Below are 25,440 nucleotides of genomic sequence, written 5' to 3'. Positions count from 1 at the left end.
ATTGAATGCATGAAACAATACAACGGAAAGCAAAATTGCAAAGTGAGAAAAGAAGTGTTTAAAAAATTAAAAAACAAATTTCAAGCTCTGATTTTGCTCGTTGATTCCGATAACGACAACGTCAAATATTCCAAAATCACTAAAGAACACATCCTCATTTTTCTCAAGCAACTCAGGTACATGAAGCACTACGAAAACGTCCACTACATTTATTTCACCCTAGTCGGAAAAAGAATTGACGATATTGAGTACTTGGAAGAGCAACTCATCAAAGATTTCAAAGAGCTTTCTTTTCTTTACGACCTATTTTACGGAAAGGACAAACAGAAAGAGCTCAAATGAAAAAGTTTCATGAACAAGCAGTACATTTTGTTTAAACTATTAAAAAACAGAAATCACCCATGCAAAATGAAAAACATTTTTCGTTTTAAAAACCGTTGAGAAGAAAAATTTCACGACAAAATCTGCTCTCATTTCTTTGTAAGCTGATGCATTAAAAAGTCGGAGTAAAAGTCTCATCTCAAGGACTGGGATGGACTTTTACTCCGACTTTTTAATGCATCAGCTTACAAATTAAAAAAACAATGTAAAATGATCAATGTCGAAGGAATTAAAATGCCTAACGAAGCTTTGACCAATTTTCAACTAATAAAAGCTGCAAACATTTTAAAAATAAAAAACTTTAAAGGCGTATTTGTCAGAGACGAATTGCCGAAAAAAACAAAAAGAAAAGAATGCGGAATTGTTAACACTGAGGATTCAAGCACAAACGGATTTCATTGGGTCTGCTGGTAAAAAAACGGTGACAAAAAATACAGCTTCGACTCTTATGCCCAGCCCCCTCTTGTCGAACTTGTCGACTATTTAATAAGTCCAGTCTTTTACAACAGCGAAAGGATGCAGTTTGGTGAGACTTCTTACTGTGGTCACTTGTGTCTTTACGTATTGAAAAAATTAAATGATGGAAACGACTTTCAAGACATTGTTAATACCTTGTGGTGAATTTTTAAAAATAAAGTTTTTTTTAAAAATAACAAACCAACAAACCAACAAAATAAACAAAAAAAATGGAAAAGTCGCACTCAGAGCCGACGATGATAAAAGAATTGCAACCATGAACGTCATCCGATCCAAAAAGGCAATAGGACATTACAGATTGCGGTCGACAAACCAATAAAAAAGGTAACTTTTTTTTTTTTTAATTTAACACTAAAAAACGCATAAATAAAAGTTAACAAAAAAATGAAAATGAGCCAGAATCCGCATTTCCTAGTAGTCATACTCTCAACAAGTGATTGTAAGAGTTCCCCAGAAACGTTCTTCCATTGATTTTGAAGAATTTGAAACAACTCTTCTTCATTATTTGGAGCTCTTGTCTTGATTCCATGATCCAATATACTCCACAGATTCTCGATAGGGTTCAGATCAGGACTTTGAGTTGGCCAAGAAAGAACCACTAACTTTTTGTTCTTCAAATAATTTTTCACATTATTTGCCGTATGTTTCGGGTCATTATCTTGCTGAAAGACCCAACTTTTATCTTTAAAGAGCTCATTTGCACTAAGTATCAGTTGATGAATTAAGATTTGTTTGTACATTTTACTGTCCATAACACCAGGAATTTTATACAAACGACCAACACCCGATGAAGTAAAACATCCCCATACATTCACTTTTTTATCGTGCTTTACTGTTGGCTGTATTACTAATGGTTCGTAACGTTCATTATGTAACCGCCAAACACGCGACCATCCACTGAAGCGCAAACAAAATGGTGACTTATCACTCCATAAAACATTTTTCCATTGTTCGACTGTCCAATTCTGATATTGCTTTGCCCATTGAAGTCTTTTTTTCCGGTTACTTTCAGAAATAAATGGTTTTTTAACGCTCCAGTAATTTAAATTTCCCAATAGAATGGATCCTTCGAAGAACCGTCCGTTCGTCAACATCCAGTTGAAAATTTCTCTTTATTTCAGCCGCTGTTATCTTTCTATTCTTTCGAACCTCTCTTATAATTAATCTGTCCTCTCTGGCAGTTGTTTTATGCCTTCTTCCGCTCCCTTCTTTGCGTTTAAAACTTCCCGTCAAATAATACTTGAACAAAAATCTTCGAATTGTAGTGCACAATCAATTCAAATTTTTTCCAATTTCATGGTCAGTGTATCCACTTTCATGCCATGCCACAATTTGGCCCTTTTCAAACTCAGTGAGTTGTTTTCTTATCTTTTCTTGAGTTGTCTGGCGCATTGTTCGACTTGGGTGCTTTGATAGAAAAAGCGACAATTGAAGCAAGAAAAATAGTTTAGGATTACGTTTTCGCTCACAATAAATACTTTTTTTCACAACTCGCCAAAAATTTGTCCGGAATTCGACATCTCAAGCTCTAATTGACAAATAATAAAATGAAGTAAACATGTGGTTGTAGTTTGCCCAAAGATATTTCTAGAATATTAAAGATACATTATTGAAATGAATTATTTCTTCCTGGAATAGTATTAAAATATATATATATATTGTAAAGAATATTTGATTGTCATTCTTTTTTGTTGTAATTTTTTGAGAGTTTACCTAAACTTTTTTTTTGTCGGACACTGTATGTATGTATGTATGTATGTATGTATGTATATATGTATGTATGTATTGATAGTTTTCCAATGGATTATATCGATCTCGGAATAGTCTGCCAACGAAGCGGTGAGTCGTTGACGGTCAACACCAGTTTATTAACTTCAATCCAAATTACTAAAAATTTTATGTTTATGAGAGAAATTTTGTTTAACCATATTGTTAATTGAATTTCACAATGTGTTCATCTCCACCGAAATGGATAATGCTATATCGATTTTATGAGACAAAAATAATTTCTCAAGACATTAATTTGCATAGCAATGCCATTAAAATTTCCATATTGCTTTTATGAGACACCATGCAGGGGTTTTGCTTAAGGATCGAACACAGGCTTTTCGATTTCTTGCTTTTCAGAGGGAAGGCCTTTTCAAAGTGCGTCTTATTGACGCTGCAGGTAATATGAAGAAAATAATCATGGAAAGAAGAAAGATTATTATCTAACCTTGGCTAATCGTATGCTCAACATTTGCTCAACAGACTGTAGAAAAATTAAAAGGACTTAACATTGTAATCAGAAAATGTAAAGGACCCATCAAAGTTCACTGGACTGGGAAGACAACAAGAAATCATGTGAGACAGCATATGTAGAACCAGTGAAGATCATACAGCCTGTGGTAACAAAACGGAATTCCAACTTTATGATGCTAAGGTCAATCCTTAGACAAAAGGCTTGTTTACTGCTTACTTTTGAAACCCAATACAAAACATATCTTCAAATTTTGATTCCGAATGAGTAAGAGTTAAATAGTATTCATAACGTTTTACTAATTTTAGAAGAATACAAGCGATGCTCTGGTTACAGGTCTTCAGGCATACAGCTGACCGTGCACAAATTTGAAAAAGAGATTAAATCTCCTCTTGCTTTTCAAAAGTACCGTAAGTGAGATTGTAGAATGCGATCCCCCAGAGTGACTAGAGTACTTCATGGAGAAGTTGGAGAAAAACATACCCAATAATGGTATTGGTGGACAGCTACCATCAAAGATTTAATTGACCAATCACCCAATTACAATCCAGTTATACAAGTCATTGAGTAATATAGGTGTATCTGGAAAGGTTCCTTTAAGTCAAAAACCAGAAATTCAAACTAGCCCTGAACCTGACAAGAAACAAGCTCAACAAGAAGGGATTGAAGGGACTCAAAGTAAAGACCAAAATCAAACTCTCTGTTGATTCAAATGGCACTTCCATAATAACAAAGTCATTGTAGTCAAGCAGTAGTGGCAAAAAGGCACAATTAAGTGACATGATGAAGTCAAAGAGGAAAGAGAAGGGTAAAAGGAGTGAGAAAAAAGAAGCCCAAAACATTTTAGGTTGCAAATTTTTTATTTCAGTCAGATCATGAATTATCTGATGATTAGTTTACAATTAATAAGAACTAGTTTAAAATTTTAAACGTAAAATATATTAATAAAAAGCATATAAATCAAAAATTTCTTTAATATTTCGATAATAAGCAAGAAAAGCGATAGTTAGTGGTAAATACAGTTATGATAAAAGCGGAAATTGCGTATGACATAATATTGCGCAACATTACCGTGGTAATCACGCTTATTAACCGTTTTTAGCGCTAATCTTTTCTTTTTGGCACAAACTTAACACAGGCTGCGGTTTAGATTTATTTATAGTTCAGTAAACTAAATAAAATTTAACGAATCCAAAATACGTCAGTTAGTTTATAATACGCAATATAAACAATGATTTATGGGCTTCCTTTGACTCTTGCGTAATGTTACTTGGTAAGTCAATAAGTTGTTGTGCATGTCGCCCCATGTTATGTCAAGCATCATTCGTCACCAAGTCGTTCAATTTTCATTTTACGTAAGGTTCAGGAAGTTGCGTTCTACTTGACAACGTTAATATTATTTTTTGTATGTCTTTTTCAAGTACTCAGGTTCGCTCCACATTTTCATTGGCAAGTTTACTAGGGCTATAACTTTTTATGCTTTTCTGAAAAAATGGACGAACTTTTACCTAAAAACAATTAAATAAGCTTTATATCTTATTCATTTTTAAAAAAGATAACCTCGAAATTCATTTATTGAATAAATAAAATATTTAGCATGACTGATTTATTACTCTTCCAACAGCTGTTGACAACTTTCTATAACATTCTGTGCTTCCTAAAACAATGTAGACTGTTTCGAACTTTCCGAAACCTCCTGAAAAACTCTCCAACTATTTTATTTTCCAGAAAAATCAAAAACATATAAAAAACGATAGTTTGATATCTGTCTCCTATTTAGACATTACTTTTCTCTCTCATTCCAAGGTTTCTGCGATCTAACTTACTTAAAGGTAGATTATAACCAGCTACTAACTTAATAGAATCAACATATGCACCTAATTAAAAAAGTAATAATTGTAAAGAAGAGAGTAGCATTTAGAGAAACTTTCAGCCTAAATTTTGCTTGAAAATAATTTCCAATTAGCTAAGAAAAATTACCTTAACTTGCTGTCATATCCAAGCTCTGAGATCGAGTATCTGGCTTACATTTGTTCAATGTTATAAAATATCCTCTTGAACTTAAACATACAAAATAACGTTCACCCAAAAAAGTACCATCTATGGTACCGAGAAAAGAAGAAGATTCCTCCTAGCGCAAAAGAAGAAGCAACTTTTGTAAATCTCAAATCTTACAAAAAAAAAAAAATCGTTATTACTTGTAGGAAAAAGAAACTTCAATTAGTATTTTTGTTAACACTAATCAGTACTGTTATTATGAAGAAGTCATTCCGCACTTTTTCAATCATTCAATCATTTCAGTCATTCCAATCTCTCAGACAACCGAACATAGTTTTTAGAACATAGTCAAGTGTCCATGAATTTATTACAAACAAATTAATGCATGCATATCAAATCTTTGTGGGATAATGGCACTTAAAAATTGCCTTAGTTTATGAAACAACTTAATATATATAGCAACTCATTTTATTCTTGACCATGAGAGACAGAATAATCATACAATTATTAAACTGAATGAATATTTTTGAGGATTTGAAATTCTTAAATTCACTTAAAATGAAAAGAAAGTATTCAAAAATAATTACGTTACTCAACATCATTTCATATCAATAAAATAATAAGTTAATCAATTAAAATAAATAAATATAATATTTTGTAATGATTTGGAATTGGTTTCATTATTTATTTACTATATTAATAAATCAAAATGGATATACCTTTAAAAAATCCCAAACCAAAAAATAAAATTTAAGGTAGAAGGATTGAAAGATTAATAGAAAAGTTGAATTCAAAAAACAATAAAAGATGGATGGTCCACCTCTTTCACGTAATGCTGAGGAAATGCAATAAATTTCTCATGAAATATAATACATATAAATAATACAACCCAGTGGGCACGGCGATGTTGGTTTAACGTTTAGGCGACGTCGAGTGCGACATCGCATTAACGTTGGAAATGGAAAGTTGGATCGACGTTAATATGCGATGTTATCGCGATGTTATCGCGATGTTATCGCGATGTAATCGTGATGCAATCTCGATGTTTTACGTCGTTTTGACGTTGATTTAACATCGCAACTCGATGTTATTTTTCGACGTCATTCTCACGTTGGTGCGATGTTGACTTTACGTTGGCGACGTCGCTAACCTAAAACTAACATCGAACCGACGTGAGAATGACGTCGATGCCCACTGGGTAATATTGAAATATGATATATAAAGTTTATTTGTTTAACTTTGACGCAATAACTATTTTTAATTTAACAAAGAACGACATTAAGGAGTAATTAAGTTTGTTATGCTGAATAAAAACCAAATGAGATCAAAGACTTCATAGTTATCGCCTTTATAGTAAATAAAGGTTAGCTTTTATCTTAAGATGTTGAAGATTCTGTAAAAATATTTTACAATGCCAATCAACTTCCTCAAACTAAGCCCGGAAGAAAGCATCTGCAATGGAAGTAACAATCAAAAACAAAAATAATTCTTTCATGCAGTTAAAAGGAGCTGACATAAAACTTAAATCTCTTTAAAAAACCAGACCTAAGCTCAAACCCCAATACTTCAGAACTTATTCAAAAGGTCCTTGCTAAGCATGGAAAGCTTAGAAACGGCTGTTTCAAAAAACAACATAAAATTAGTAACAACTTTTGAATTACAACTGGCTTCGCCACTCCCGAAATTAACAACTGCTCCAGCATTTTATTGTAGAAAAATACGGATGAATAATTTGGGGATACATGATTACACAGTGGGAAAGGGTCATTCGTTTTTTTGGACAAAAAATATAGCAAAAAAGGAAGTGATGAAGAAGCATCCATTTTTTTAAAGTATCTTAGTACAATATCTAAAGTAGATGACTTTATAATCTTCACTGATAATTGTCCCGGACAAAACAAAAATTGGTTACTGATGGCTCTCTGGTTACATTTAGTAAAAGAGAAAAAATTTAAAAGTAAAACTCACAATTTTCTTTTAAGTGGTCATACTCATCTTCTTTTGGATAGAGACTTTGCTCTTATAGAGCTTTTTCAATAAAATTTACTTTCTCAACATTTCTTCGCATTTTCATTTATTTTTGTCCAATATATAATATCTCTTAGCATTCTTATGATATACAAATTTGAGAGAAAAATAGAGAAGCACTGGTTTTATGGATTTATATAAAATATAAGTCATCTAAGAGACATCATTTACAAATAATACACTTACAAGTTCTATACCAGCAAGTTCATCCATTACTTTTGGAACAAAACCTCTCCACTTGAGAACACCGTAAAAAGTAGTACCAGACACTTGAAACTCTACCATATCATTTATTTGAAGATAAAAGATCTGTTTTAGATCATTAAGCTCTAAAGATTAATTTTCAACTGGCATGCCTTATAACAGTATGGACTGCAACTAAAAACTATTACCTATGCCTTAAAAAAAAAACCTACAAAAGTGTGTTCACAAACAAGTTAACTCAGCACCAACTCTAACTGAATAGAAATTTGAAAGATCAATGATACTTAATACACTGCTAACATTTTTTAGGATTGGCCTCCATATTGCAAATATAGAAAGGGAGGGGGCAATCCTACTTAAGAAAAATACTCTAAGTGGTGATTTATATGCTGTATTATCTGGGTGGCAAAGCATGCAACTAAAAAACCTGAACAAACTAAAAGGAAATCATTTTGATGAATAACTAAGAAGAATCATTATGATCAACAATGACTGTGGATAGTTATAATGAACAGGCTCTGGTTAACAAATCAAGTTCAAATTTTCAAAAAACATTTTAAAAACTTTTAAACTTATAGAAATGAAAAAAAGAATTTTTTTTTTATCTTACTCATTTCACAAGTTTTAACGAGCTCCTCCTCATTTTTAAGCAGCAATAAGTTTCTCAAATGACTCCAACCTTCATCAGGATTTTTTTCTTCCCATACATTTAATACGTTTAACATTTTATTCTTTTTTGAGTTTTTTTGAAGATTTAAGAAATTCAGGTATTTATCATTTATGCCCAGTAATTTGCCAAAAGCCCACCATGCTGTAGACAATCTTTCCGCCAATAAAATAAATACATCTCTCGAACTTGTTTTAAACATTTTATCTAAAACTAAAAGATAGAAACATAAGATAGATTTTCAGTTAATTAAATGTTCATATTTATTAAATTTTAATTTGTAGATGACAATAACAAAAAAAGTCAGTCTGGTCATGGGCTTTATGTCCCAGATTATTACATTTAAAAGATCTTTTAAGATAATTTTTTCTTTTTTAACAAAGCCAAAAATAAGAAATGGGTTTTCAAAACAATCTTTTTCTAATGTTCATACAACCAATAAATACTTTGAAATTCAGCAAATATAAAGTTTGGTAAAAAACATTTCCTCTATTATAACTTTAACAAGCAACTTTTTACTTCACTATTTATGACTACACTGATACAAATTACTATGTGAAAAATCAACCAAGTTTCAGGAGTGAAGTGCAAAAAAGTCAAATTATCAACAAATTATCAAGATGCCACATAAAAGCCTTTTTTTTCAGCACCAAAAGCATCAAACCTATTTGATAAAGCTCCAAGAATGATTCAAGCAGAGTTGATTTAGAGTAAGACTTCCATGTAAGAAAACATTTCTTTCACATACCCATCAAGAGGTAAGATTTGCATTTGGTAATTCTTTACTTTAGCTGTTATCATTTTATGTCAATACTCTCAATAATTTCTTTTGACCTCAACTTGAAAACAGGGAAAAACTTTATCTTCTAACAAGATAAACACTAGGGATTGCAATCCTGCATAGCGGGATCCCGCATTCATTTTGTGCATGCGAGATCCCGCAAAAACTACTGCGGGATCCGCGGGATTTGCGGGATTTTGAAACTATTGCTTTTAAACAAAAAAAGTCAATTCTTTTAAACAAAAAAGACAAAAAAGATATCAAATTAAAAGTTTAAAAATTTATCTTCAGCTATTAAAATATTCTTCTTAGCTATAAATATTAAAAAATCATTCAAAAATAAACAATTAATTAGCAAAAGATTAGTCGAACTCGTTCAAACTTTTTTTGTTTAGTAAATGATTGTTGAAATTTTTGTTAATGAGAGTATGTTGAAAACGTGTAATTGAAAACGTGCGTGCATAATATTAAAAAATATACTTTTAAAAACTACTATTTAAAAAGTTTTTAAAAATTATTTACATCAAGATTTTAAAACAAAAGTTCTAACTAAGCATGTCGCAAATTAAAACTATATGGAACTATTTTTAAAAAAGTGATAAAGAAGAAAATGCGAAGTGCATGTTATGTTCGGCTATTTTAAAAATTAGTCAAAGATCAACTAAACGGTTATTTATCCATTTAAAAACTAAACATGGCACCGATTTAAAATCAAACGATTTACAACAAGACAGAGCTTCAACTTCAAAACAGCATGAATCAGTTGAACTAGAGCCTAAAATATACATCGACTGCGAAGACGAAGAAATAATTCCATCGAAAAAGATCAGAACAACTGACACGTTTTTCGTTAAGGAAATTTCTATGGAAAAAATGGCATCGCGCATGGTTTCAAAAGATGGCTTTACATTTAATAGTTTTTGCACATCTTCAGATTTACGGTATTTGTTTTCAAAGAGTGGTTTCCGGCTCTCTACTTCACCTAATACTATAAGATCGATGGTAGTTAAATTCTCAGATTCTGTAAAAGCCGATATAATGCAAAAATTCACAAGTTTTCAATAACGTTTGACGAATGGACATCACAAAATAGTCAGAGATACTTAAACTTAAATGTACATATGGAGGCAAACCGCTTTAATTTTGGATTGATTCGAATCCATGGATCGTGTAATGCAGAATATTGCGTCAAGTTAGTTGCAGAAAGGCTAAATAGCTTCGATATTGACCTCCAAAAAGACATTATCGCCATGACCACTGATGGAGCAAGTGTGATGGTGAAAGTCGGTAAAATGAAGTCTTGCTATAAACAACTATGTTATGCTCATGGAATACAACTTGCAGTTATTGATATCTTATACAAGAAAAACAACGGAGAAGTAGAAGAATTGTTTACTACATATGAAAATTGTGAAGAAGAAGATGAATATGGTAACACTGAGGATGATGAAGTTATAAATAAAGAATATGGTTTGACAATGATTTTGGAATGACCATCTGCTGAATTGGTTAGCAATTACAAAGATCTCATGAAAAAAGTGAGAAAGGTTGTAAAAGTATTTAAAAACTCTCCTGTTAAAAAGGATACATATTTACAGAAGTATATCCTACAAGAACACGGGAAAAAGCTTCAGTTGATTCTTGATTGTAAAACAAGGTGGGACAGTATGTTCGATATTTTAGAAAGATTTCATAGACTAAAAGTGTCTATTGAAAAAGCCTTAATTGATGTTGGGTCAGAAATTCGTTTCACCCAAGAAGAAAGGTCCCAAATCAATGACTTAATTATTTGCCTGGCACCACTAAAACTTGGTCTCGAACTTTTATGCAGGAGAGAATCGAACCTTGTCACGGCGGAAACAACTTTTTAATTTATGCTAGATAAATTGCAAAAGCAATCATCACTTTTGAGCATAGATTTAGCCGTGGCACTTCGTGAGAAGTTTACACAACGTCGTAATAAGAATTTAAATGGAGTACTAGTTTACTTACAAAATCCGACGAAGAAAATGAACTCGAAGAAAAAGAATTCCCAAATACTTACTCCTACAATTCTATCGCTGAAAAAAGAATTGGAAAATCATACACAGAAAGACAAGAACAGCTGAACAGAAAATGTAAAGGAGAGGCCAAATTTAGATTCTTTAGACATTGATAAATTAATGAATCCGGAAATGTCTGCCTATAAAAGTAATGGAGGCAAGTTTCTAGATAAAGCGCATAGTTACTTGATGACCACACCACCAACAAGCGTAGAGGCCGAGCGAGCTTTTTCAGCTGCTGGTTACATATGCAGTCCTTTGAGGAGTAGATTAATTGATGATACCTTAAGTAGGGTCTGTTTCTTAAGAGCGCATTTCTTACAATGATTTTCTCATTTTGATATCAAAAAAATAATAATAAAGCTAATAGACGTTCTGCGTAAAGCTAAAATATGTGCTATGTACTTTGGCTTATCTTCTTGTTCATTAAATGTCAAGAATTATATTGATTTACAAATGAATTGGGTTTTTGGCTTTATTTACCTTATCTTATCAATTTAATAAGTTTTTCTGAAATACTTGAAAGAAAAATACAATTGTCATTTTGCCTTTTATAATGTGCATTAGAAACCTACTAATCCCGCGCGGGATCCTGCGGGATCCGCACAAAAATTAAAAATTTCCACGTGGATCCCGCGGGATTGAAAAGTGTGCGGGATTGCAATCCCTAATAAACACCCAGTCAATGAAAGAAAAAGAATTTCATTCAGAAGAAGAATGTGTTTAATGGCTGGCTCAAACCCCAGATCTCAATCCAATTAAACACCTGTGGAGTATTCTGCAACAATCCTGGCACACAATGTCTTAAAAAGAAAAAACTACTGAAGATCTTGCTCCAAGAAGCTTGGACTAAAATTGATCGAGATGCAACAAAAAAGTTAGTTAAATCAATACAAAATCAACTTCCAGAAGACATTAAATGCAATGGTGGTCCAACTCAAAACTAAAAAGTCACAAAAGTTAACTACTAGGATAAAACTTTGATCTCAAAAACCTATGTTCAGATACTCTTTAAAATTGAAAACTTGTCCAGTTTGAATAACTTGTTAAATATTGAGCTAGGAAAGTTAATTAGTGTCTTATCTTTGTTAATTGAAATCTCGATTAAATTTACTTTCAAAATAATTCTGAAAAATCTTGCCAAACTATATTATCTTTATTGAAGACCTTAAGTACAGTATATAGGCATGAGTAACAACTCGATATCCATCCAGAACCTTTGTTATTCTACTATCTTTTCTAAGTAATGCAAGATTTCTTATATGTGGAAATATGGTATGATGCAAAACAATGTCACCTATACATTTAATGCAAACCAAAAATTAAAAAGTAAATTAAGAAGAAATGCTAAAAGTTACCTTGGATTTCCTGAGAACTCTGTTTCTTTTCCTCAGAACTAGTAGGATATAACTCTTCATCACCAGGATACAACTCCTCATCATTTAAATCATTTTTGAACCTGGCATTTATATATGTTTCATGCAACTTGAGATTTTCTGATTGCTTGTAATCCAATTTACTTAAAAAATTGTTTTCTTCAGAACTTTTCTCTATTCCCATACTTCCTGTGTATGTGGAGTTATTTATCCTAAAGTTCTGCAAACTATCTTGAGGAAAGTTACTTGTAATGAATGATTTTATTTCAAATTCCTGCATTCTTAACACTTTTTTTCTTATAATATTTTTATTTTGTTCATGGTCCATTTTTTTTAAATTGATTTCATCTTTGGATAAAAACCTTGAAGGATTTCTTTCATTACTTGGAACATAATCAACATTATAAGCAGATGCACTTAAGTTTTCTTTTTCTAAAAACACAAAATAGAAAAACAGCTGAAATTAAAAGCCGTTGTGGTAAAACACAACCTGCAAAAAAACCATGATTCAAAATGATTTAGGTGACTAATTACAATTTGGATATATAACTAAATACTTTGGATATTTAATTAAATGCTTTGACAAGATTACTTATGTACAAAAATGTGTCAGACATTTTTGCAATAAGACTTAAGTTAGGGATGTTCTGCAACCTTTAATATTTAGAAAAACATTTAAAAACTTCAAAATAATGTAAACAAAATTTCAGTTAAATAATTCACTCATTTAACTACTATTTTTCTATGGATTTTCATAACAAAGATTTTAGGAAATTTAAATGGGGAAACCTGGGTAATATTAAACTTTTGCAATTACTTCACCAGCATTTTGGTTACTTGCTGCATACCCACGTAGTTGAAAAATTGATAGCTCATCATGCTAGTCAACAGGTTATCAAAATTTTATCTGCATTTAATGAATGTATTCAAAGATTTTTTGATATGGTTTATTCAGATGAGCTAGCTAGGAACATAATTCCTTAATTCCTTTAAAAAAATAATTATCAAAGCTGCTACCAGGGAATAAAATAGTTGAAGTAAAAAATCAATTCTGCAATTTTAAAAAAGGCCTTAAAATGCTTTTGACTTTTTAATATATTTGAACCCCCACTGTAAGCTATTTTTAAATAAAGAACAACATCACGGCTGTTGTATTTAATCAATTTCATTTAAGCACTATCTTCAAGCAGAAATTAAGAAAAATACTATGCGGATCTAAATTTATCACAAGTGACAATTATTATTACACCTGTACCACCTCAATATTCTCTCTATAAAATGTTTTCAAATTGGAGATTTACATTACACTTATAGTTATCAAATTTAGACTTGAACATTCAAAGTTGAAAGTTTTCTAGTTTCTGTTTTGGTTTCAGTTAAAAAAGTTTTCTTTAGGAAAAGAACAGAAAATGAATATCCATTTAGCATAATCTTGAAAAACTTAACTTGGACCAAAACCAAACTAAAATCAAATGAAAAAGCTGCATCAAATATCTTGGATAAAGATAACATTCTCAAAACCAGAGTCCTTTAATTACTTGGATGCATCACTAAATAGTAAGCTGTCCTTAACTTAAAGGAAATCAACATGTAGATTGTTATCTTAAAACTTTTAAGACCATAACCAGTTTGGAACACTGTTTGAAATGAAAGTCCCTTCAAAAACTCAACAGCAAATTACTTTTTCATACTGTGGTATTTTCAGGGAAATGAATCTGATAAGAAAATACCAAATTGATGTTTTCTGCAATGTTCAAGAGAACTGTTGCTGATTATAAGACCATCACTACTACACACAGCCGATACCAGCTCATTGATACCTTTCCTATACTTAAGGGTTTGAAGATATCGTTGTGTAATTAAATGTAATTTCCTATACTTAAGGGGTTGAAGATGTCGTTGTGTAATTAAGTGTAAAAAAGTGTAATTAGATTGTGTGAGTCATTGATCCTTTCCTATACTTAATCCTAACATGTAATATGGTGAAATTAGATTCTAGCGTATTGATATATTTCTATACTTAATCCTAACATGCAAGATAGCGTCGTGTTTTTTTCCTCAATGTTAAGTAATGGATCTGATTTTGTAGTGTCCGAGAGCTAGCGTGTGAATTTCGTCTTTTAAGATAAACCTTTTGTCGTCGTTAGCGCTGAGAGCCACTTTGTTAACTTCTTCAGTGTAAACGTCGTGAAGATGGGAACGGATAACATTCATGGTGACACGCTGTTCTTTCTTATCCATTAAACAGTTGTAGTAGTCTTGATGAGTGATGTGATTTTTAAAAACTTTATTCTTTAAAAATTTCACCACAAAGTATTGATAACTTCTTGAAAATCAAACCCTTCATTCAATTTTTTTAAAACGTAAAGACACAAATGACCACAATAAGACGTATCACCAAACTGAACTCTCTCGCTGTTGTAATAAACCGGACTTTTCAAATAATGAACGAGCTCAACAAGAGGAGGTTGAGCGTAAGAGTCAAAGCTATATTTTTTATCACCGTCTTTGTACCAGCACACCCAATGAAACCCACCAGTGCTTGAATCTCCTGTGTTGACAATTCCACATTCTTTTTTCATTGTCTTTTTTGGTAACTCATCCCTGACAAACACACCTTGAAAGTTTTTTAATTTTAACTGTTTAGCAGCCTTTATTAGTTGAAAGTTGGTTAATGCTTCATTAGGTAAAACAATTCCTTCTACGTCAATCCATTGAAAGTCGATCATTTTTTTTAATTTCTTAAAAAGTTTATCCGAATTTTTTAACAAGAGCTTTTCATAGAATGGCACCTAAAAAGGGAATGCTTGAGAAAGGTGAGTTTGGACCGAGCAATAATCCAGATCCAGCATATTTATAACCTTTTCCAGTTTTAATGAAGAGTCCATCACCGTGAACATTTTTAGTCCATGGGGTAATAAACAATCCTTCTCCACCTAAAGTTTTTATCTTCATTCCTTTCCCATTTTTGCTCAAGTAAACGATTCCTCTTCCTGCAATTTTATCAACCATGGCAGAGCCAGCAGAAGAACCTACACCTGCTAGTAATCCAGTGGCTAGAGCAGGAACAACCTTTGTGGCAAGTGTGCTGCCTATCATGCCTAATAACGGTAGAAGAGCTCCGATAAATCCACCTTCAATGGTTGAGTTGTATGCAATTTGTCTTTTGCTCAATTTAAGAGTGACTCCTTTACCAGCTTCATACGCTTTTTTAATTTTGTTCAATTGCACATTAGTGATAGCGAGAACATGTTTACCGTTCAAGTCTTGATAAGAAAGCTTAATGCTAGTATCGGTTTTGTCTTGAATAGCTTTTTTAATTTTATCAGCTTGGCTCTGCGAGATGTTAATTTTGATATTTTGATAATTGCTCATTTTTTATGTATTAAAAAATTATTTATTTCACTTCTCGAATATGATATCGTATTGTAATATCCTCTCCACGAAAATCAACCAAATCTCCATTCTGATCAATGATGCGAGTAACCATTGTTGAAATTTCAAACAGTTTAACAGGAAGATAAATCAAATGCATTGGTCTCTCGATGATTTTATAGCCTGGAGTAACATTTGGATAAAAGGAGTAAATGCAATTGAGTTGGGTTCCATTAATATAGGATGATCCGATAACGTTGTTAACGATTCTGATGGTGTTAATGCTTGAAATTCTAACGATATGATCCGACTCGTATTCGGAATTGGAATTTAATTTTCTTTTAGTAAACCCTAAAACTGAAGAGATGCTATTCTCCACATTAAAGTCAATTAAATAATTCAAGCCAAGTTTAATGGTTGATTTTAAAGTATTAAGATTGATTCCAATTTGAAGGTTGCTTGTTGAGTAATTAATTTTATTTACAATAATATAACTTCCACGTTGAGCTGATTTTATTGTGCTTAAAATAGATCTTTGCAAATACTCATTGATGTCTTTAATGTCATAGCTTCCTGATGGAATGATAATGTTCTCCCAATTAGCTCCATTGTTCATGCTGTATTTGAAAGAATTGTTTTTACTGTTTACATTTGGAATGCTGTTGTAAGTCTCAAGACCGAGAAAAGCCATTTCATAACTTTTTCCTTCGTCAAAAACGATTTTATCCAAAAAATCAGTGGTGATAACACTTGATTTTCCATCTACATCGATTATTATACCTGTCATTTTTAAAATAAGAATTATTTTTTAAATTGTTTTAGAAAAATAAAAAATTGTCAAATCCGCTTCTGTACTTTCCCTCGTTCTTTTTTGAGGATAAATCAATGACTGCAAATCCGTGAGGTTCATTCCAGCAATGATTGCAAAAAGCTTTAAAATCTTCTATTTTCATATCGCACGAAACGTGGTCTTGATAAATGTGATTAACGCTTTTTTGATCTTGTTTAAAGAGGCAAATAAAGTTGGCATTTTCTCGGATGGTATGTCTTGGAATCTCAAAATAGTTTTGAGCGAGATAAAAGCAGTCGACGTTGGAATGTCTTCCTCGGATGTAATATTTTTCACACTTGTTTTGATTGGTTAATTGCAAATCGTCAAAGATCATTAAATTGTTTTTGGTTGCATCGAGATCTTGAGGTTCTGGCACATCGTCAGCCGTTTCAAAGAATTGACACTCCATATCATCGTTACCAGGATATTTTTTTGAAAGGCTGTTAATAACATCTTCAGGGTTTAAATTCAATTTTTCCATTTCGTCTTGTACATCATCCGTTAACAAATCAACAATATCCTTTTTAGGAAGTTTATTTTCGAAAGACCTTTTGAGTATTTTGTATTCGGGTTGAAATAGTGATTTACCAAAGACATACAATCGGTTGTAATCTAGCCACCCAGGTCTTAAAAGTAAATTTAAGAGCAGCGTTGTTTTACCATATCCAGACTTTCCAACGATGATTCCTCGAATGCTTCTCGGTAAAAGCTTGCTGTTGTTTCTTTTGGTTTTCCCAATTTTACACGACAATTTCATCACTTCCATATTTTTTATATTAAAAAAGTTTTTATATATGTTAAAATGTACTGCGTTAAGTGTAGAAGAGAGACTGAAACCATTCACTTGAAAAAGATGACAAAAAACAACAGAACTATGCTCAAAGGGACTTGCAACTCTTGTGGGATAACAAAATGCAAATTTGTTTCGGCTGCAAAAGGAGGAGACTTGGTGGAATCGATTAACAATTTTTCTAAAAAAATAAAGCTTCTATGGGCAAAGTTTCCAGGAGAAATGCACATTCCAGGGATGAATTTTGCAGGACCTGGAACCAATTTAGACAAAAGACTCACATCCACGGACATGTATCAAGAGTGGAGTAAACCGGTGGATAGAGTGGATAATGCAGCATATCACCACGATTTAGCTTATAAATATTTAAACGATGTTAAAAGCAGAAATTTAGCAGATCAAATGATGCTTGAAGAAATGAATTCGATCCCTAACCCAACTCAGAGAGAAATTAACGAAAGAAAGCTTATCGCACCCATCATCAAAGCCAAAGCAAAATTTGGATTAGGTGTGAGTGACTTGAAATGGACAGATCAGCTTGCAGAGGAGCTTCATAAACCGGTCATTCACCATTTTAAAAGAAGAAGGGTAATTGTGAACGACATTGATGAAATATAGGCAGCAGATTTGGTGGACATGCAATCGTTTTCAAAGTTCAACAACGGTGTAAAATATTTGCTCATGGTGATTGATGTGTTTTCAAAGTATGGATGGATCGTTCCGTTAAAAAGCAAAACGGGTCTTGATGTAGCTAGCGCTCTAAGTAAAATATTTGAGGAGAGAAGGTGTACAAAGATGTGGGTGGATAAAGGTAAAGAGTTTTATAACAAGCATGTACAAGCTCTAGGTGTTCAATTGTACTCAACTGAAAATGAAGAAAAAAGTTCTGTTGTTGAACGATGGAATAGAACGATGAAAGAGAAAATGTTTAAATACTTTTCAGCTAACAACACCAATAAATACATTGACGTATTAGATGAGATGGTGAAAAATTACAACAACACAAAGCACTCTTCCATCAAAATGACTCCAGTGGAAGCCAGTGATGAAAAGAATAAAGGTATGGTATGGTGGAATCTGTATGGAAAGGATCAAACATTACCAGCAAAGCCGAAATTTTCAATGGGTGATCAAGTGAGGATTACTAAAAAGAAATCGCATTTTGAAAAGGGGCATACACCGAGATGGACTGAAGAGGTTTTTACCGTGGCAAATGTTCAGTACACAGATCCTCCTACGTATAAAATCGCTGATGCTAACGGTGAAGAAATTCAAGGCACTTTTTACGAGCAGGAGATGCAAAAGACGCATCAGGATATATTCAGAATAGAAAAAATCGTTCGTAAAACTAAGACCAGATCATTGGTGAAATGGCAAGGATATCCAGACTCGTTTAATTCGTGGGTGGACAATAAAGAACTGATCAGTTTGCAAAAAATGATCTAAAATTTAATTTTTAATATGTAAAATGCATGCTCCTCACAAATTTTTTAGAAATGTTGCCTCAGCTGAAGTTCACAGTTTGGAATTGCAATTGAAGTATTTGGAAGATAGGATCAGAGAGTTGGAGGAAAGAAGACCGAGTAACATTGTTGTTTATACGAAAACGTTAGATCATCCACCTTATTACAACATGAACGAACAGTATGAGATTTTTGCTCAGAAAGACATTAAATTTGCTGCTCTCTCACATACAATGATAGCTTTATCCATTGGACTGAATTTGGAGAAAGGTGTTGCAGTGATAACATTAATGAATAAAATTACTGATCAATTGAATTATAGAAAAAACGAAGTTATTATTTCAGAGCCTGTAGATGATGTTATTATGGATGTGAATAGTAACAGCAAACAGGATGTGATTGTTAAAAAAGGCGAAAAACTTTGTAAGATTATTTACATTGATTTAAAATAAATTTTTCGTTTAATAAAAAAATGGAAATATTGAATGAAAAACTTTATCCAGTTCTTCCAACAGCTCCTGCAGATGAAGGACATAGTTACCGTCTTCAGAAAATAAGCGAGATTCAGAAAGAGATAGAGAGTGAAAAAGCAAAGCGAGTACATCTCAGCAAAAAGTATCATCGCGCTTTCAGAATCATTTCTAATATAGATAATACAATGCAAACCTTATGCATTGCTTTGGGTGCGACTGGAATAGGGCTTTTGTCAAACATTGTTGCTGCTCCTGTTGCGATTGCGTGTGAAGGTGTAGCTATTGGAATGGGGTTTTTATCCATTGTAGGAGGACAAGTCAACAAAAAGATATCATTAAAAGCGGAGAAGCATGAAAAGATCAAAGTGTTGGCCGAGTCAAAGTTGAACACGATCAGCGAACACATTTCCAAAGCGTTGATAGATGGAAGAATAAGCAATTCAGAGTATGAATTGATTCTTGGTGAGCTTCAAAAATTTAAATCCTTAACAGAGGAAATAAGAACTAAAACTAAAAAGGGTATAGATGAAGTCACTAAAGAAAACTTGATTCAAAAAGGAAGAGAAGGCGCGATTCAAACGTTCAACAACATGTTTAAGAAAAATTAATATTTTTCCATGGATTCGCAAGCGAATCTAAGAAATCGTAGATTTCCACGTATTTTAAGAAAGGATCAACGTAGTCGTAAAACCAATTTATGTTTTTTTCCACGTATTTTAAAAAGATGTTTTTCTTTAAAATACAAGACCTGAATAAAAGGGATGAAATTGTGAAAGAAATTAATGACAGACGAAAGAGGAGTTATCAGAACAGCGTGAATGACAAAATTTCAGATACGAATTTTCAAGCTGATGCGAGCAAGCTATTTAAACCCATCATCGAGAGCAATGAAAAGATGATTAAAAGCCTGTCAGTCGATCAAAAAAAGAAAAGACCTTTCGAAGTGAACAAAGTTGGAGATAAAATGTACATTGGAAAAATGGAGGTTGAAATAGATGGAAATGATATCATTGTCGGTGGCAAAAGGTATGAAGGAACAGAAGGTCTTTGGGAACTGATGACTGAATTAACATTACCAAAGAGCTATACCGATGAAGATTTGCAAAATTATGAAAAAATTTTAATGGACAGTGATGCTATAAGATCTGATTCGCAACCGCATAAACCGAAATCATCAAGAAGACCAAAGTATCAGCAACTTATTGCTCCTATTTGGGAAAAAATGATGCGCATTGAAAAAGGTAAAAAAGGTCGCGGTGTCATTATTCTTCCGAGCGATCCAAATGCGTTGGTGGAAAAGCTTGAATTGAGTATTGCTGCATGGCATGCTGGGAATAAAGAGTCAAGAAATGTGGCTGTTGCTATTTGCGATGAGCTGTTGAGACAAGGAGAGATTAATAAAGAGGAATATAAATCGTTAATGAGGACTATTGATAAAATTATTTAAAAAGATTGTTTTATTTAAAAAATGCTCATTGTGAACAAAAGAAGATATGTGAAAAAGAACGTTGTTGGTGGAGGCGGTATTGTAGACATGATTAAAAATTTCATAAAAAGAGCAGCTGCGTCAAGTGTGTCAAAAGCAACAGTGAATTTGCTTAAAAATGCTGCAACAAGCAAAATTGGACAAGAAGCAATTACAGCTGCAAAATCTGCTGGGACAGAGTTAGCCCTTTCAGCCATTTCCACTGCTAGAGATGTAGCTATTGATAAAGGTAAAAAGACCATTGAGAAATTAAAGACTGGTTCATCTATTCAAAGTAAGAAAATGTCTAAAAAGAACGCGATTCGAATTCAAGACCTGGTGAAAATAGGGCAGGGCATGAAAATAGTATGAAGATAGCATTCTGTTGCGATGACTTGTTATAAACTTGCAATGTCTTGCAATGAGAGAGATTTAAATGAATTAAATAATTTTTTTATTATATAAAAAAAAATGATAAGTACTGAGCGATTAAGAGTTACTGAGAACCCAGAGTATGATATTGGTATTGAAAAAGTCGATTTTTTTGAGTACCTTCCAACCAATCTCGATTTAAATTCTTCAGGCACGATTACTTTTGAGATTGACTGTCAATCGATTCAAACAGTACCATCAGAGGCTTACATCCTTATTGAAGGAGTGTTGAAAAAGAGCGATGGTACCTTTTACGATGCTAAAGACAACATTGCACTGGTGAACAATGCTTTGATGTATTTGTTTAATGATGTGACTTATGACTTGTCGGGAGAGCAAGTGGAAAGAGTGATGTATCCAGGTCCAGCCACCACCATACTTGGATTGATGAAATACCCTTATGGATTTCAGTTTGCTGATGGATTAAAACAGATGTGGTATATGGATACGTCAAATCTTGTTGGAAATTCAGGATTCAATGTTAGACGAGACCATTTGTTTGCTGAAACTACATCCGTTGGAGCTTTTTCGTTTAAAATTCCGTTGAAGCACATTTTTGGATTTTGCGAAACCTATGACAAAGTTGTTTATGGATTTAGACATACCATCACCTTTACAAAGAAAGAATGTGATGATGCGATTTATAGAGCGGAGAGCGTTAGTGCAGGAATGATCAGCCTTAAAAAATTCAGACTTTATATGCCACGCGTTGAATTAGATATTTCGAAAAAGACTGATTTCATGAATTTAATAGCTCAAAAAATTCCCATTCAAGTGGCTTATAAATCAAACAAATGTGAAAGACAGCTTATTCCATCCGGTCAAACAGAATTTACCTGGTCGCTTGGAAGAGTCACTGACAAAAGCATTCCAAGATTTATCTTGTTCGGACTTCAGACAAACAGAAATTCCAGCCAAACTTTTAATCCGTCACTATTCGACCATTGTGATGTTAGCAATTTTTACGTGACTGTTAATGGAATAAAGTATCCAAATTACAATTACGACTTGAATTTTGGAGAAAAGAGAGTGGTTATGGCTTATTCAGATACATTCTCTTTTGATGAAAAATATTACGGTACAAACGAACTTGTTTGTCAATCTGGGTTAAGCTTGCTTGAATATATAAAATTATATCCGTTGTTCTTTGTGGATATCAGCAAGCAAAAAGAAAGAGTGACGTCAGAAACAGCTGAATTAGTGGTAAACCTTAAATTTCGAACTTCAACTGTTGCAAATACCGTTATTTTTGCAGTGGTGATCTCTGACAAACTGCTTAAATTTGTTTCAGACGGAACCAACATGACTGCTGTTTATTAGTTTTTAATCTGAATAAATAAATGGATAGCAAAACAGTAAAAGAATTGCATGAATTAGGTAAAAGCCATGCGATAAAGGGTTACTCGGAAATGAAAAAGGATGAGCTTGTGAAAGCAATAAAAAACACAAGACCTGTTATTAGCTCAAAAGATAAAAAAATTGAATTGACTTAAAAAAATCTTGGTATAATAAAAATGAGATATACAACATCGTATTTGAAAAATTTGCTGAATGAAAACGGTGTTAGTAAAACAGCAGATGATTTAATAACGTTGATGATGCTTGCGGTTGAAAATAATTTGATCAGTAAAGATGCGATTTTAGAAAGAGCAAAAGCAAAAAAAGTAAAGCCTCCTCCAAAAGAAAAAAAACCTGTTGATCCAAAATGGGAATGGCTTAGTTTTGTTAAGAAAAAGCCCATCACTGTGAGAATAACCAACATTGAAACGGGTGAGGTGACTGAATACAAGTCTCTTTACAAAGCGATGGCAGGAACTGGACGTGGATGGAGATATTTAGAGCGTCGAGATGGAAAGGTGGATGATGGAATCAAGATTGAATTTTTAAATTCTGAAAAGCTTGAAAAACGTAAAAAGCAGCAAAATTGATTTTTTAACTTTTAACATGTTAAAAAATTGACTTAAATAAAATTCTTGGCATAAATAAAAAGATGTTTAGTATTGATGGATCTGGTTATCTAATTGATGTTCTTGGAAATCGATATGTGTTTGTTGACGAATATGATGTGATTGATGAATTTGGTGATTCTTATACACTCGGTTTTGATAGAGATGGAAATCTTATTTTGGTCGATTTTGATTCCGGCTTTGAAGAATGGAAGTATGATCAACAGTTTGAAAGTTGCTGAAAAATTGAAATGGTTTAAAAAAAAAATCACGGCATTTAAAAAAGATGGAAAGGAAGTATGTGATTGAACTTGATGATATGGGACGTGCTCATCTGTTTGATGAAGACAAAGAAATTCATACGGCTGGATGCGAATTTACTGCACATGACGAGTGGGGAAGGAATTACACGATTAGATTTGATGAAACGGGTCAAGCACATGTATACGACTCCATAAGCGAAATTTTTGCCAATTATCTTGTTTCATAAGTTTTTAATTCTCCCGCAAAAAGAATTAAAAAACGGTAAAAAAACTTTTCGAAGAAGAAAATATGCTGAAAGGTGTGCCAAGATTTAAAAAATTGAAAATGACTTAAAGAAAATCTTAGTATAATAAAAATGAGTATCTATTCTTCAAAACCAGAATTAATTGCCAAAGAGCGAAAAATTGAATGCATCGAAAAAAAATTTATTTCCCCTAATAAAATGGGTGATAAAACTGTTGCCAAAGAGCAAAAAGCAAAAACTACTGCCAAAGAGCAAAAAATTGAAAGCGGCTTAAACAAAAATCTTTCCGTAATAAAAATGGAAAGTAAAACTATTAAAGATCGAAAAGTATCAATGGCATCATTAAGAAGGGATGCTGAAGAAAGAGCTATAAAAGGCTATACCAGAATGACTAGGGAAGAGCTTGTTGAAGCTATAAGAACAACAAGACCTGTCATTGGTCAAAAGCCTGCAGCTCGTAGACGAACAACTGAGGCAAGACCGTTGCCTGCTATTGAAAGGTCTACTGTGGTTAGGTTTGTTAGACCAGCTGTAAAAGTTTCTGTAAAGCCGACAAAAGTTTCTGTAAAGCCTACAAAAGTAAGGTTTGTTCCTTCCGCAGTGATAAAACCAGTCATCGCTCCAAAACCAGCGATCATCCCACCAAGACCTGTGGTAAAACCTCCTATTGCTCCGAAACCAATTCATTTGCAAAAACAGATTCTTGATGAACCTGTTTCAGATTCATCGCCTGTCATGACACCTAGACCAGTCATTCCACCAAGACCTGGTTTAATTTCAACTCTGACGTCAGCTGCAAAAAGTGTGGCGTCTTATGTTAAAACTAAGTATAATGATATTAAAGAATGGATAGAGCCCTACGTTCCTGAAGTAGTGAAGAAGAACGTAAACAAAACAGTGAGCCAAATCGATGAAAAGATAAAGTCTATCAAATCACTTGTATTAAGAACAGTGTATAAACAGCCTGTGTCAAAACCTTATAAGATAAAGTTTAAAATGACTGAACATTCAGCGGAGCAAGCTGTTAGACAATTTTCTTATAGACCTTCTTCTCGATACCAAGACCTTGCTTCCTTTTTTAATTTGGTAAGAGAGTCTGCCATTCAAACCATGGAAGGAGAAAGGAATACAAAGGTAAGAATTATTATAACGTGCGAAATGAAATCTGTAAGCATGATGACTGGTGAAGAAGTGACTCGGGAAGCAAGCTTTTCATCAAGATCAGAGATTATTCTAGCGGCTACAGATGTAAGAGAGTTAATGGGTGAAATGGAAGAAAAAGTATTGGAAAGTAGTGTCAAATACAATGCTTTAGGATCTAATTGCACTATATCTAAGATTTTAAGGATGGATATTAACTTTACCGATTATAAACCTCTCAGCGGTTCTTCCTATATTGAACTGTCTAAAGAGCTGAAAGACAAAAATGCTATCATCAACATGAAAAACGAAGACGACCAATGCTTTAAATGGTCAGTCACTCGAGCGTTGAATCTGAAAAATAAAAACAACGAAAGAATTGATGAAGACTTGATTCTAAAATCTGAAGAGCTAGACTGGGATGGAATGGAATTTCCTGTGAATTACCATAAAATAGACATGTTTGAAAAGAATAACCTAACTATTAGCATTAACGTCTTTGGGTATGAAAATAAAAAACTTTACCCTTTGAAAATATCTAAATTTAAAGATAGAAAGCACTGTGTTGATTTGTTGTTTATTTCAAACGAAGACACTGACCATTATTGCGTGATTAAAAGTTTGAGTCGCTTTTTGTCTTCACAAACATCAAAACATCAGCACAAAATGTATTATTGCAGAAATTGCTTGCAAGGTTATGACCAGGAAGAAAAGCTTCAACATCATCAACCTTATTGTTATGACAACGATGCAGTAAGAATCGATCTTCCTAAAGAAGGGACGACCGTTCAGTTTAAAAACTATCAAAAGGGTATGAAAGTTC

The 25,440-nt window shown here is 32.9% G+C and overlaps 1 protein-coding gene across 2 annotated transcripts in view; it reads right to left on the bottom strand.

Annotated features, from left to right (window-relative positions):
* Positions 1 to 4,482: 4,482 nt before the first annotated feature.
* The window catches only part of LOC149880663 (uncharacterized), a 47,193-nt gene continuing 26,235 nt past the window's right edge, over positions 4,483 to 25,440 (bottom strand). Inside the window, exons 5-9 of one of the 2 annotated variants that reach the window (XM_090069232.1) lie at positions 12,176 to 12,625; positions 7,938 to 8,207; positions 7,310 to 7,452; positions 5,078 to 5,228; positions 4,483 to 4,605 (exon numbers count right to left, since the gene is read on the bottom strand). In XM_090069232.1, the coding sequence (XP_089925358.1) occupies positions 5,079 to 5,228; positions 7,310 to 7,452; positions 7,938 to 8,207; positions 12,176 to 12,625 (1,013 nt within the window). In that variant the 3' untranslated portion in view covers positions 4,483 to 4,605; position 5,078. Of the gene's footprint in view, positions 4,606 to 5,077; positions 5,229 to 7,309; positions 7,453 to 7,937; positions 8,208 to 12,175; positions 12,626 to 25,440 lie in introns of those variants that run through there. The other variant, XR_016445761.1, reaches the window with a different exon arrangement.

The sequence above is a fragment of the Hydra viridissima genome, unplaced genomic scaffold (assembly GCF_058129835.1).
Source record: "Hydra viridissima isolate aposymbiotic clone 2 unplaced genomic scaffold, HvirCarnegie_v1 scaffold_12, whole genome shotgun sequence".
Taxonomy (NCBI): Eukaryota; Metazoa; Cnidaria; class Hydrozoa; order Anthoathecata; family Hydridae; genus Hydra; species Hydra viridissima.
The sequence above is the reverse complement of the archived record's forward strand: the minus strand, read 5'-3'. Positions and strand labels throughout refer to the sequence as shown.